This window comes from Erythrolamprus reginae, chromosome Z (genome assembly GCF_031021105.1).
Source record: "Erythrolamprus reginae isolate rEryReg1 chromosome Z, rEryReg1.hap1, whole genome shotgun sequence".
In the NCBI taxonomy this organism is placed as follows: Eukaryota; Metazoa; Chordata; class Lepidosauria; order Squamata; family Dipsadidae; genus Erythrolamprus; species Erythrolamprus reginae.
Window position 1 is genome coordinate 89934598 of NC_091963.1, and position 13230 is coordinate 89947827.

The 13230-nt window shown below is 43.3% G+C and overlaps 1 protein-coding gene across 2 annotated transcripts in view; it reads right to left on the bottom strand.

The window, feature by feature from the left end:
* Positions 1-1816: 1816 nt before the first annotated feature.
* FH (fumarate hydratase) overlaps positions 1817-13230 on the bottom strand; it is a 51034-nt gene continuing 39620 nt past the window's right edge. For both annotated transcript variants that reach the window (XM_070728898.1, XM_070728899.1), the window contains 2 exons: positions 5229-5382; positions 1817-2009 (listed from right to left, as the gene is read on the bottom strand). In XM_070728898.1, the coding sequence (XP_070584999.1) occupies positions 1867-2009; positions 5229-5382 (297 nt within the window). In that variant the 3' untranslated portion in view covers positions 1817-1866. The remainder of the gene's footprint in view (positions 2010-5228; positions 5383-13230) is intronic.

Here is a 13230-nt window from a genome sequence, read left to right on the forward strand (position 1 = left end):
ACCTGCCGGCCTGCTGGGCCGGTGGGGGAGGAGAGCGGAGCCCACATGGCTGGGCTCCGCGACAGAGACCGCCGGCCAGCTGATCAGGCCAATGAGGGGCGGAACCCACATGGCCGGGCTCCATGGCGGCTACCTGCTGGGCTGGTAAGAGGGGGAACGGAGCCCACATGGCTGGGCTCCGCAACTGAGACTGCTGGCCTGCCTAGTGGGCTGGGAGGGAGGCGAAATACAGGCGGAGGGAGGCAGCATCCATGCTTTTCTTTCGGAGGAGCCGGCAGGGAACAGAGCGGAGCCCACATGGCTGGGGTCCGCAACGGAGACCGCCGGCCTGCCTAGCAGGCTGGGAGGGAAGCGGAATACGAGAGGAGCTAGGCAGCGTCCACGCTTTTCTTTCGGAGGAGCCGGCAGGGAACAGAGCGGAGCCCACATGGCTGGGCTCCGCAACGGAGACCGCCGGCCTGCCTAGCGGGCTGGGAGGGAGGCGGAATACAGGAGGAGGAGGGAGGCAGCGTCCACGCTTTTCTTTCGGAGGAGCTAATTGGCCAAAGTCGTTCCGAGCCCAGCGGCGCTTTTACATTGATCCCTTTCTCTGGCCACTGAACTCCTCCGCCGAAAGAAAAGTGTGGAGGCTGGCTCCCTTCTCCTCCCGTATTCCGCCTCCTTCCCAGCCTCCGGGCCGCATTCGCCTTCCTCCGCCACCACCAGCATCCACTCCTCCTCCTCTTCTTGCTTCTCTACAAAATGACAGAGGGGCAGCGAAGCTCCCGAAGGTGATCTTTGCGGGGCCCCCAGGAGAGCAAGCAGCAGGTGTGGGCTGGGGTCTTTCCTCTGGGGGCAAAGGTGGTGGTCGCGGGGTGCCTTTGCTGCAGGCAGGTGTCTAGGCACCGCATCTCCCCCCAGTTCTCCTGTGGACCTCTTCCGCACACACCTGCCGCCTCCAGCCTCCGTGCCGCTGCCCAGCTGTCATCTTGTAAAGCAAGAAGAGGAGGAGCAGCTGGATGCCGCTGGCGGTGGATGAAGGCAAATGTGGCTGGGAGGGAGGTGGAATACGGGAGGAAGAGGAGGGAGGAAGGAGAGAGAGAGAGAGAGAGGTTTCTGCTTGAAGTTGAGGGTGGCGGCGCAGCGCGAATCCGGCAAGGGCTTCTCCAACCTTTTCCCTCCCTTCCCTTCCCTCCCTTCCCGGTGAGGAGAGGGGCGGAGCCCACATGGCCAGGCTCCACGGCGGCTGCCTGCTGGGCTGGTAAGAGGGGGAACGAAGCCCACATGGCTGGGCTCCGCAACGGAGACCGCCGGCCTGCCTAGCGGGCTGAGAGGGAGGCGGAATATGGGAGGAGGAGGGAGGTGCCGAACCTCCTGCCTTTCCCCCCCCCAGCCAAAACCCCAAATGTCTACGCTGTAGCAGCTGCTGCAAGAGGCTTCCCAGCCCCTCGTGCTCTTGCCCGGCTGTTTTAAAAGGTGACAGCCGGGCGGCGGGGCTTCTCGGCAGCCTCCCAACGCCGAACCCGGAAGTTCGGGTTTGGTGTTCGTAAGACGAAAAAAGTTCGTCAGAAGAGGCAAAAATTTTCTGAACCCCGGGTTCGTATCTCGGGTTGTTCGTAAGACGAGGGGTTCGTATCATGAGGTACCACTGTATAATGGTTATTCTTCTTGTGTATCTTGATTCCAATTTATATGGCAATGTAGAAAATTAAGCAGATTTCCTGAAGTGTTTCATCTGGTACTAATACTTGCCTTTTTAAAATAGCAGCATATTATTTTTTGTCGTTAATTTTAGGAATACAAACACAACCATGAATAGGTTTTGGACAACAAAACATTTGATTTATATAATTTATTTATTTTTCTGTTTTATCACACACAGTAGCATCACTTAGGACCCAGCATATTTTCTGGCTTTACCCATTGATCAAATTGTTCTGCTGTAAGAAATCCAAGTTTGATAGCAGTTGCTTTTAATGTCATCCCTTCTTTATGTGCAGTTTTGGCAATCTTGGCTGCTTTGTCATAACCTAACAGAAAAAAAAAATGTATTGTAAGGTTGATTCTTATATTTTGGACCATTAAGAAACAACTTCAATGACAAGTCACCCAAGGCAACCAAGTAGAAATTGTACAGTAATGTATAGTATCTATGTGACTAGCAACCCATAAAATGAACCATGATACTGAATGTTGTAGTTATATACTGAAAACCAATTTTTTAAAAAAAAATTATTTAAACTTTTATTGTTAAAAAAAAAGATAATTCATATAATTGTTATTACAGATACAATAGTTTCATTTTGCATATTAAGATTACAAATCATATCTCTGTGTCTTAAGCAAACAATATACATTTCTATGAGTTAATAAAACCTGTGATGTTAGTATATTGATATATTCATTTTTTATTGCAGATCCATTCATGCCATTCTTTACATATCTCTTTGATTTCTTTGATTCTTACTCCTTTGATTGCATTTGCCATTTCATCCATTTCAGCGCATTTATACACTTTCTCAATAATGAGGTTTTCGGACGGGATTTGTTCCTTTTTCCACAATTGGGCTAATGAAATTTTGACTGTGGTAATTATACGCGTCATAATATAAAGTTTTTGCTTGGGGTAATTTTGTTTCCAGATCCCTAAAAGCATGCCTTTGGGTGAATATTCAATTTTATCTTCCACAATTTCGGTAAGCCACTTATGTATAGTTTTCTATAGACTTTGAATCTTAGAGCAGGACCACCACATATAAAAAAATGTTCCCTGTTTCCAACAGGTATCTTTAAGTTTGGGATATATCTTAGCGAGTCTTTGAGGGGGTAAATAGGCTGCTGACAACATGATTTTACAAATATTGTTCCATGATTTCTCCCAATCTGTTAAATGTATATTATGTTGAATGTTCTTGGCCCATGCAATCACTGGGTCTTTAACAATATCCTCTTATCCTGTCTGTTTCTAGCATATATTGGTATATTTTAGTGATTAATTTATAATGGCACTGAAAAAAGTGATTTATGACCATTTTTCACACAGTCATAACATGATCACATGATCACGATTTGGAATTGGCATGTATTTATGATGATTGTGGTGTCCTAAGGGGCATGTTTTCCTGATGAAAATATTGAGTTAATTCTTTTGTTTCCCACTTATCAAAAGACATTACAACTTCATTAGAAAAATGTTGATTGTTGACAAATGTGAGTGTTATTTACATTTTCCCAAAAACAAGAATATTGCCTATTTCTTCCTAGAATCTTTACAAGAGAAGTAGTTTTCAAGATACATTTGCATGCACCTGTGTCTATGTAAGCACGTCTGCATGCTTTTACACACAACACACACACATGCAATTGTATACAGTACAAGAAATAAAATCTACAGCTGGAAGCTAGTATTGAAAGAAATATCTATCAGGTTCCGTTCAAAGTGGGGAGAAAGACACTGGAAACATGGAAACTGGAAAGATGGTTTAATGAAGAACCATCAAGCACAGGGCCCTGGTGCAGCTGAACATATGGAGTGGCGAGCGAATGTTATTTATACCCTCTTTGGGCTTGAGCTTCCTATTCCTGTGGCAAGAGCATGTATTCTATTGGTTGCTGTCAGGGTCATAGCTGATGCAATGAAGGGGCTTGTTGGTAATTCCTGTTGTGACTGAATGGCTTTACCCTGAAGAATAATCACATCTTCTTGGAGCTTGTGGATAGGCTGACCAACTCTTTCTTAAGAGGCTTGGCTTAGGACCAGACTATCTTCAGGGCCGTCTCCTGCCCCATACCTCCCAGAGACCAATAAGATCTCACAGGGTGGCCTCCTCCAGGTTCCATCAACTAAGCAATGCAGGTTGGTAGGGCTGTGGGGGAGGGCCTTCTCTGTAGCCATCCCAGCCCCCCCACGATGTTTGTACTGTATACATCCTACTGGTCTTCCGAAAGGCAGTGAAGACTTAGCTGTGTTGGCAGGCCTGGGCGCCGTGAATACTACATCTATTATGGCCGAATAGATTGGATAGATATGTATGTTTGGTTGATTGGATTACGGTGGGGTTTTTTATTGTTTTTATTATTTTAATGTTTTAGTATTAATTTTGACTTATTTTATTATTGTATTTTATTGTGTATTATATTGCTGTAAGTCACCCTAAGTTCTATGGGATTGGGTGGCATAGAAGTCAATTAAATTAAATTAAATTAATGAGCACCTTAGACTCAGGGCGGCTTACAACATGTTAGCAATAGCACTTTTTAACAGAGTCAGCGTATTGCCCCCACAATCCGGGTCCTCATTTTACCCACCTCGGAAGGATGGAAGGCTGAGTCAACCTTAAACCAGTGATGAGATTTGAACCGCTGACCTTCAGATCTAGTCAGCTTCAGTGGCCTGCAGTACAGTACTCTACCTGCTGCGCCACCCCAGCTCATGTTTCCCAGTGGCCGGTCAGATCCCACAAAGTCAGCCTTCTCCAGGTCCTGTCAGCCAAGCAATGTCACCTGGTGAGGTCTAGGGGAAGGGTCTTCTTTGTGGCAGCTCCAGTCCTTTGGAACCAACTCCCCCCAGAGATTCGCATTGCCTCCACCCTTCTGGCCTTCCAAAAAGTTTTTAAAAACACAACTTTGCTGGCAGGCCTATGGCCATTTAGTGCTGATACCTTCCTCTGGCTGAATACTCTGACTTTGATGAGATGAATGTTGGTTGAATGGTTTTAAATGTTTTGGGTTTTTAAGAGTTGGTTTTAATTATTTGGATTATTAAGTGTAGCTTGTAGAGTAGGATTTTATATTGCTGATTTAGTATTTTTTATGCTGTAAGCCATCCTGAGTCCCCTGGAAAAGGGCAGTCTAGAAATCCAAATAATAAATAAATAATAAATAAATATAATATTCTGCCTTTTTAAACATTTCAAAAAATGTTTCATTCTTCTAGGAGGGGTTACTTCCCTCAGAAGGAAACACAGATCTATGTAGTTGGTTTCTTCTCACACAGGTTTTTGGATAAGGCTGCTGAATTCTATGATTCTATCATTTCTACTCTCCCCATCCCTACCCCAAGCCACTTCAGTCATTATCAGCAACCTCTTGTAAGAATGTTAAAGTTATATTATAATTTTTAATACTGTTTTTGATTGCACTGGTTTATATTGTTTATCAATACTCTTGGACATGGGTATGAAACTCACCATGACTCATTGCCATCACATGATGTTTCATGGCATTTTTCATATTTGTTAAATACTTACCAATGTGGGGATTAAGGGCAGTCACCAACATCAATGATTCATTCATTAACTTATTTATCCTCTCTGTATTCGCTTCTATTCCAATTACACAATTTTCAGTGAAAGAGATACAGGCATCTCCTAAGAGCCGTGCAGAATGTAGCACATTTCTAATCTAAATAAATAAAAAATAATTAATACTTTAATAAAAATTATTCACTAGTACATTGGCTAACAAGAGCTTTACTATAATTACAACAGAACACCAAAGATAAATATTTATATGACAAAATAACAATCCCCAAAGAAGGCATTTGATATTGTAGATAACACCTTCCCTACTTCTTGATAAAATCAACTGCACTTAGTTTGTGATCCTCAATAGAATTACACTTACATGGAGTTGTAAGCAGTAGGTTCCTCAAGGTTTTGTCTTGTGCCCAGTGCTCTTCAACATCTTCATAAATAACCCAGATAAGAAACAAATATATAGAGGTACTTCATTTTGGTATTCACCTTTAGAAGCATACACTCTCTTGAATTTGAAAATAAGGAAAGCAATAACATATAAAGAATTAATGAAGGAAGAAGGATCTATTTAAACAAGAATGGAGTTAAGAGATGAGGGAATAAATTTAGAGTGGTAGGAATACTTACAAGCAAGATCAAGGTTTGAAAAAGATAAGAGAGAAGGGGGAATAGAAACCAAGATAGAATTGGACAAAATTTTGTTGGGTCCAGATAATAAAATGATAAAAAGCCTGTATCAATATTTGCTTAATTATAAAACAGAAACAGAACAGGTAAAGGATAATATGACAAAGTGCACTCAGGACTTTGGGTGTAATATTAATTTAAATGAATGCCAACAAATCTGGGACAAAAACAAGAAATGGACACTAGCAACCGCCTACCAGGAGAATTGGTACAAGATGTTTTTTAGGTGGCACGTAACACCTGTCCAATTGGCAAAAATTGATTAAAAAGTACATAGCAAAATGTTGGAAATGTAAGAAAGAATGGGGCTCATTTTATTATATTTGGTGGGATTGTGAAAAAACTAAATTATACTGGGAAAAAATTAATGTTTGGATAGAAGAGATGGTAGATTTTTTAAAAATGGAACTTTTTCTATTAGGAATAGCACGAAAGAAGCTAGGAAAAAAATCAATTATATTTGATGTTATACATAACTAAAGCTGCGAGGATAACTTTTGCACAAGCATGGAAAAATGATGATGTACTGAAAGAAGTAGAGGTAATTGAAAAAATAACAGTTTGCGCCAAAATGGATAAATTAACATATGAACTTAAAAATAAAGATGATTCAGATTATTATAAATGCTGGGATATATTTTACTGTTGGATGGAAAAATGGAAAAGTTCAAAATAGATAGTTAAAATAAAAGATGTAACGATTAATGAGAAAGAAATTGAAGCTTAAATATCGGGGAGAAGAAAAAAAGGGAGAAAGAAAGACCTATTTAAAAGGATGTATAGAAACGTAAACTTGTCACGTAACATCCAGTTTTTAAATGTTCTTTGTTATTTGTAAATAAAATTTTTCTATAAAAACAAATAAATAACCTAGATAAACAAATGGAAGGGGCCCTGATCAAATTTGCAGATTACAGTGGAACCCCGACATAAGAGCTGCTCTACTTAAGAGCAACTCGAGATAAGAGCTGGGAGGGGAGAGATATTTTTGTTCTACTTACAAGCCCAAATTCGAGATACAAGCGCCAAGGAGCTGTCTCCTGAAGCCAAACGCTAACTTCCGCGTTCGGCTTCAGGAGACAGCTGCGAAGCGGCGCGCGTGTTTTAAAAGGTTGCAGCCGGCCTGGGGGGCTCGGGGGGGTGCTTGCAGCTTTCTTTCTTGCTCTTTTTCTTTCTCTCTTTTACCTTCCCTTCCTCTATTTCTTCTTTTCTTTCTCCTTCCCACCTTCTTCCCTCCCTCCCTCCCTTCACTCATTCCTCTCTTACTCTCCCCTTTCATAAGTTTCCTTGCTTCCTTCCTCTGTTCCTGTCTCTTCCCCCTTTCTTTCTTTCTTTCTTTCTTGCTCTTTTTCTTTCTCTCTTTTACCTTCCCTTCCTCTATTTCTTCTTTTCTTTCTCCTTCCCACCTTCTTCCCTCCCTCCCTCCCTTCACTCATTCCTCTCTTACTCTCCCCTTTCATAAGTTTCCTTGCTTCCTTCCTCTGTTCCTGTCCCTTCCCTCTTTCCTTCCTTCCTTCCCACCCTCCGTCCATTCATTCACCCATTCCTCTCTTGATCGCTTAAAGCCGGTCCCTGGTGCAAAAAGGGTTGGGTACCTCTGTCCTACAGGATTGGGTGGCAGAGAAGTTGAACATATGTAAATTTAAAAGTTTAAGAAAGTTTACAAGTTAAGTGAAAGAAACTTCATTATTCATTTATATGTACATGTACATTTCTTCATTAAAAACATGTCTTTCTGCATAATTTAGACTAACTTTGTGAGTTTTTTGAGGGCTGGAACCAATTAAAATTATTTACATTAATTCCTATGGGGAAAAGTTGTTCGAGATAAGAGCTGCTCGACTTAAGAGCCCAGGTCCGGAACGAATTAAATTCGTATCTCGAGGTACCACTGTACATGTATTTCAAGAAGCACTTTGAAAACAGACTCAAAATTCAGAAGGTGCATTGGACCCTATCCAACAAGATGAGTTTAGTGGAAAGAAAAGCAAGATCTCTTACTTGAGCAGGAAAAAAACAAATGCACAGATACAGGATAAAAATATAATAAAAAGTTAAAGTAATCCTAGACTGCATCAGCAGAGGATTAGTGTTAAGATCTAGGTAATGACAGAATTGCTATACATGCTGTATTGGTGAGGCCACATTAGGGATGTACATGCAGTTCTGGTCACAATACAAAAAAGATCCTAGGCCCTAGAAAGAGTACAGAGAAGAGCAACACAGATGATATTTGGACTGGAGGGTAAATCTACAACTAGATTTATGTTTAGCTTACAAGAGAAAATTAAGAAAAGACATAATAGCAGTTTTCCAATAGAAGAATTGTCACAGGAAGAGGATCTCAATTTATTCTCCAAAGCACCTGAGGATAGGACAAGAACAATGGCTCATCAGAGGAAAATCCAACCAAGAAGTAAGTAAGGGAAACTGTCTTGACATTACAAACTATCCTGCTCAAAAAAATAAAGGGAACACTCAAATAACACATCCTAGATCTGAATGAATGAAATATTCTCATTGAATACTTTGTTTTGCACAAAGTTGAATGTGCCGACAACAAAATGAAATTGATTGTCAATCAGTGTTGCTTCCTAAGTGGACAGTTTGATTTCACAGAAGTTTGATTTATTTGGAGTTATATTCAGTTGTTTAAGTGTTCCCTTTAATTTTTTGAGCGGTATATTAACCAGTGGAACAGCTTGCTTCCTAAAGTTATGGATGCTTTATTGCTGGAGGTCTTCAAGAAAGGTTTGGACAAACATTTGTACAAGATGATTTGGTGAATCCTGGCTTGAGTAGAAGGCTGAATTAAAAACATGTCCAAGATCCCTTCTAATCTTATAATTTGATGTTTTCAGATTTACTTTGGGGGACAGGGAATGTTCATATGTTTAAAAAAATTAATGGCATATGGTCACTAGACAAATGATTATACGTCAAGAAGTACCTGTATTCCTATAAGGCACTGAGCAAATATAAGCCAATAACAGAAAGCCATCAAATTGAACCTGGACTGCTAAGAAGGAAAGAAGGGGTCTTGGTCTTACTTGATACGTTCCTCCTTGTAGGGTGGAGATAGCATCTAGACATGGGTTGTCCTTATCCTTTCATTCAGTGGAATGAGTTTTTTCAGCTGTTTATTCCTGCCTGTCTGCAAGGATCCCCAGTTTTATGAAGGCAGAAAATCAACTTGAAGTGTGGTGCTGCTTACAGGTAGGTACTCCTCTTACGATGGTACGAAATAAGGTCAGTTCAGAAAAAACACAGACATGAGCCAGGACCAGAAAAAGAGGCAGGACAGGGCTAGATGCTATCTCCACCCTATGAAAAGGAGTGTATCAGGTAAGACCAACGCCGCTTCTCTATAGAGGGTGGAGCTAGAATCTAGACATGGGACATATCAAAGCCATGTGTGGACTGATCCTGGTTCCAGAGATATTACTGAGAATGCACCCTCTGGAACACTCTGCGCCTGAAGGCCGCATCCGCTAAGGCAAAGGTGTCAATCTTACAGTGTCCTATGAAGGGCGGAGAAGCCCAAGTAGGTGCTCTACAGACCACCTTGATAGAGGCCTGAGTTGCCCAGGCTGCCATTGCTGCAGCACTGGGCATGGAATATGGTATCACATGACAGGGACGGGGAAGTAACATCAGATTGCATCGGTGATGGTGCCGCTCAGCCAACGCCCAATTGTAGAGAGGTTCACCTTGTGGCCCATCATGGATGGCAGAAAGGAAACAAATTGGGACTCCATCCTGTGAATTGCAGTAGTGCATTGAATGTAAATTCGCAGAGCCCTGCAGACATCCAATGTGTTTCATTTTTGTTCTAATGGATGGGAAGGATTATGGAAAATACCCTCCTGGGCCAGACGGAAACAAGAGTTGATCTTGGGAAGAAAGAAAGGGTCGAATCGAAGCACCACCCTGTTCAGGTGAAAGATGCAAAGGTCCTTATGTACAGAGAGTCCTGCAAGTTCCAAAATCCTCTTGGTGGAGGCGATGGCTACCAGGAAGGCAACCTTGCAGGTGAGATTATGAAGGGAAGCCTCATGTAATGGTTCCTCTGGTGTTGCTGTTAGGGAGTTAAGAACCCTGGACAGATCCCAGATTGGGTATCTGTTGATGTCAGGTGGATACAGATTAGTGGCCCTATGGATAAATCATGGGGATGTTGAGTCAATGACTCCAGAGAGCCATAGAATAATACAGACAATAAGGCTGCCACTACTTCCAGATGCTATTAGGGGAAAGCCTCTTATCCAGACCTGCTTGCAAAACGTAAATGAGGTTTCCTATGGTGAGTTGCACAGGTGAACAGCCCTTTGTCATACATCACATGCAAAAGGCTTTCCAGGTGGCAGAATAGATGCATTTTATTATTATTATTATTATTATTATTATTATTATTATTATTATTATTAATTAGATTTGTATACCGCCCCTTTCCGTAGACACAAAGGTCACCTAGATTCCTGGATAGTTTTGATGGCCCTGGTGGAGATGTTCTGGTGCCTCAGGGCGTACTACTCAAGTGCCAGGCTGTGAGACAGTACCATCAAGAATCTGGATGGATCAGTGCCCCCTGACTAAGCACAGACTTGGTGACTGGTATCTGCCAGGGCTGTGATATTGACAGGAACATTAGATTCACAAACCAGGCTGTCCTGGGCCAATGACGGCCAGTAGTAGGATCTCCATTCTCTCCTCCAAGATCTTGGTGATGACTCTGGCCAGTAAGGGAACAGGAAGAAAGACATAAAATAGTCCATCCCCTCCACGCCCTGGGTCTTGTACCTTGAAAAGAATCTTGGGAGCTGAGCATTTTCCAGGGTGGCAAACAAGTCAACCTGTGGAAGACTTGTCAGCTCGCAGAAGATATCTGGATGCAGACACCATTCTGTGTGGTCAATTATGACCAATTAAGCCAGTCCACTTGAATGTTGGATTCCTCGGACTGATAGCAGATGACATTCATGTGGGAGGCCAAAAGACCAAGTCTCCTGGCCTCTCACATGAAGGAACCCTGTGCCCTCATCTGTTGATGTGGGCCTTCTTGCTCACATTGTCTGTGAGTCCCAAGATGTCGTAGCTGCTTCAGGGCCAGGTAGACAGGTCACAACTCTGATACTGTGACCCATCTCCACTTTGGTGCAGCATGGCTGCCTGGGAGTGGGCCCCCCAACCTGGCAGACTCGTATCTGTGGTGTCTACAATTCTCTCCAATTTGTGGAACAGACACCCTTAGGATGGGGCATCTGAGGACCACCAGAAGAAGAAACTACACACCTCTTATGTGAGGGAAGTCCTCACTGTCAAAGAAACCATTGAAGGTCTATGGAGTGGAGGCGAGCCCTAGGAATGATTGACATACACAATATCATTTTACTCAGGAGTATAGAAAGAGGTTGCAGAGACTCTATGTTGGGTCCTAAATCTGAAACCAGGTTCTTAACACTGTCCTGTCGCTCCTGAGAAAGGTATATCTTACACTCCAGAGAGTCCATAATGGCCCCTAGGTGGTTTAAGTGAGTAAGGGGCGAAAGATGACTTTTTTCCAAATTAATGGAAAACATGAGGCGCTGAAAGATGGATATGGTATCCTGGACATCCTGCACTGTTTGGTGTCTGGATGGGGCTTGAATCACTATGTCATCGAGGTAGCACTGGATGCGAATAGGAATACCTCTGAGGTGAGCAGCCATGACTGATAGGATTGCAATGGCGAAATCCATTAGGGCCCGCTTGGGAGATTGTTTGACACAGGGTAAGGTAGGAAAAACCTCGGGGGGGGGGGATTTGATGGAATTCTGATTGAATGGTCTCCCGGATCTGTCAGCATATAGGGACAGCTGCCTGCCAATGGGAGGGCAAGATGGAGCCTCAGTGGAACGTCTGAAGGGATAACTGCCTTTTCCATGAAATGGCCGCTTGAATGGTCTGCTCCTGCTAGATCTGTCTGGATCCAGTCATTGCCTGCCCCCATACTGACCTTGTGATCTGAAATAAAATCCTAAGGAGTTGGAAGTCTGAAAGGACCGCCTCTGATAAGGCATGTAGCGGAAGGATCCCCTCCCGAAGAAGGAAGGCAAAATTCTTCCTTTTGTCTCTGGAGTCAATGAGAATTGATTCCAGAGACTTCCCAAAGAGCTGCTGCCCCGTGAATGGAATAGAGGTAAGTTGCCACTTATGGTGGGTATCTGCTTGCCACTGTCGCAACCAGAGCATTGGTTGGGCCACCACGGCGAATCCGATGGCCCAGGAGGAAAACCTAGTAGCTTGGAGGGTGGCATCTGCCAAAAATTGGATCACAGTCAGAAGCTTGTTGATGTCCTGGTAAGAACAAACATCTTTGGTGGGAATTATCTCTTGAAGTTGCTGAAATGTGGTGAATGAAGTATGGATAAAGAACAATGCACAAAACAGCACGAAAAATAAGTCTTCAGAAGAGTTTTCTCTTTCCTTCTGGGTTTGAGGAGCTCCTCTGGTTCACCTGGCATGGTGGTGACCGAATAGATGGCCGCAACGGAAACATCAACAGAAGGCAATTGCAGGGACACCGCTAATTTCTGCTATACGTTGTAAATACTTCTTGTCAAAGGACAATGGAATGGGACCTGAAGCTGGGGTGGCCCATTGACAGCGAACAGCAATCAAGAAGAGGAGGGGATGAGATCACATAGATTTCGGGCGTTAGCATCACAAATAATAGATCAATGATGTAGCAAGGAACATCAGTGGACGTTGGAGGGTCGAGGGCTAATAGGTCTGAGCAAGAACTTGTGGAGCGCTCCAAAGCCACCTAGATAGAGGGTGTGGCCATGGTACCTGGGGCAAAGAATTTCACTGAAATTACAAGATCTATTGGAATGTATTGAGGAAGACCTCTCCAATGGATGCATGCCTTCAGCAATGCCCTTGCTAATAGCAGATGAAATTATCTCCTGCATCTCAGCTGAAATTGCAGACCCTTGTTGGCCAGAAGGCCCAGGTTCATGTAAACAACAGCAGCAGTAGGAGTGAAGGTGGCAGATGGTTCTGCCCTGGAAGAGCTACCTGGCCCTGGGCTCACGCTGCTGCTACTCAATGCCAGGTCGGTGGTAAATAAAGCTCTCCTTATCTGGGATTTGACCCGCCCCCTCCTCAAGAAGCCTTCCCTGGACCCAGCCATTCTCAACAACTATTATCCAGTCTCCAGAGAAATTGGTGGCGCTCCAGCGGTCCTTGGAAGAAGCTGATTATCTAGGCCCTCAGTAGTTAGGATTCAGGCCCGAGTACAGCACAGAAACTGCTTTGGTCGCGT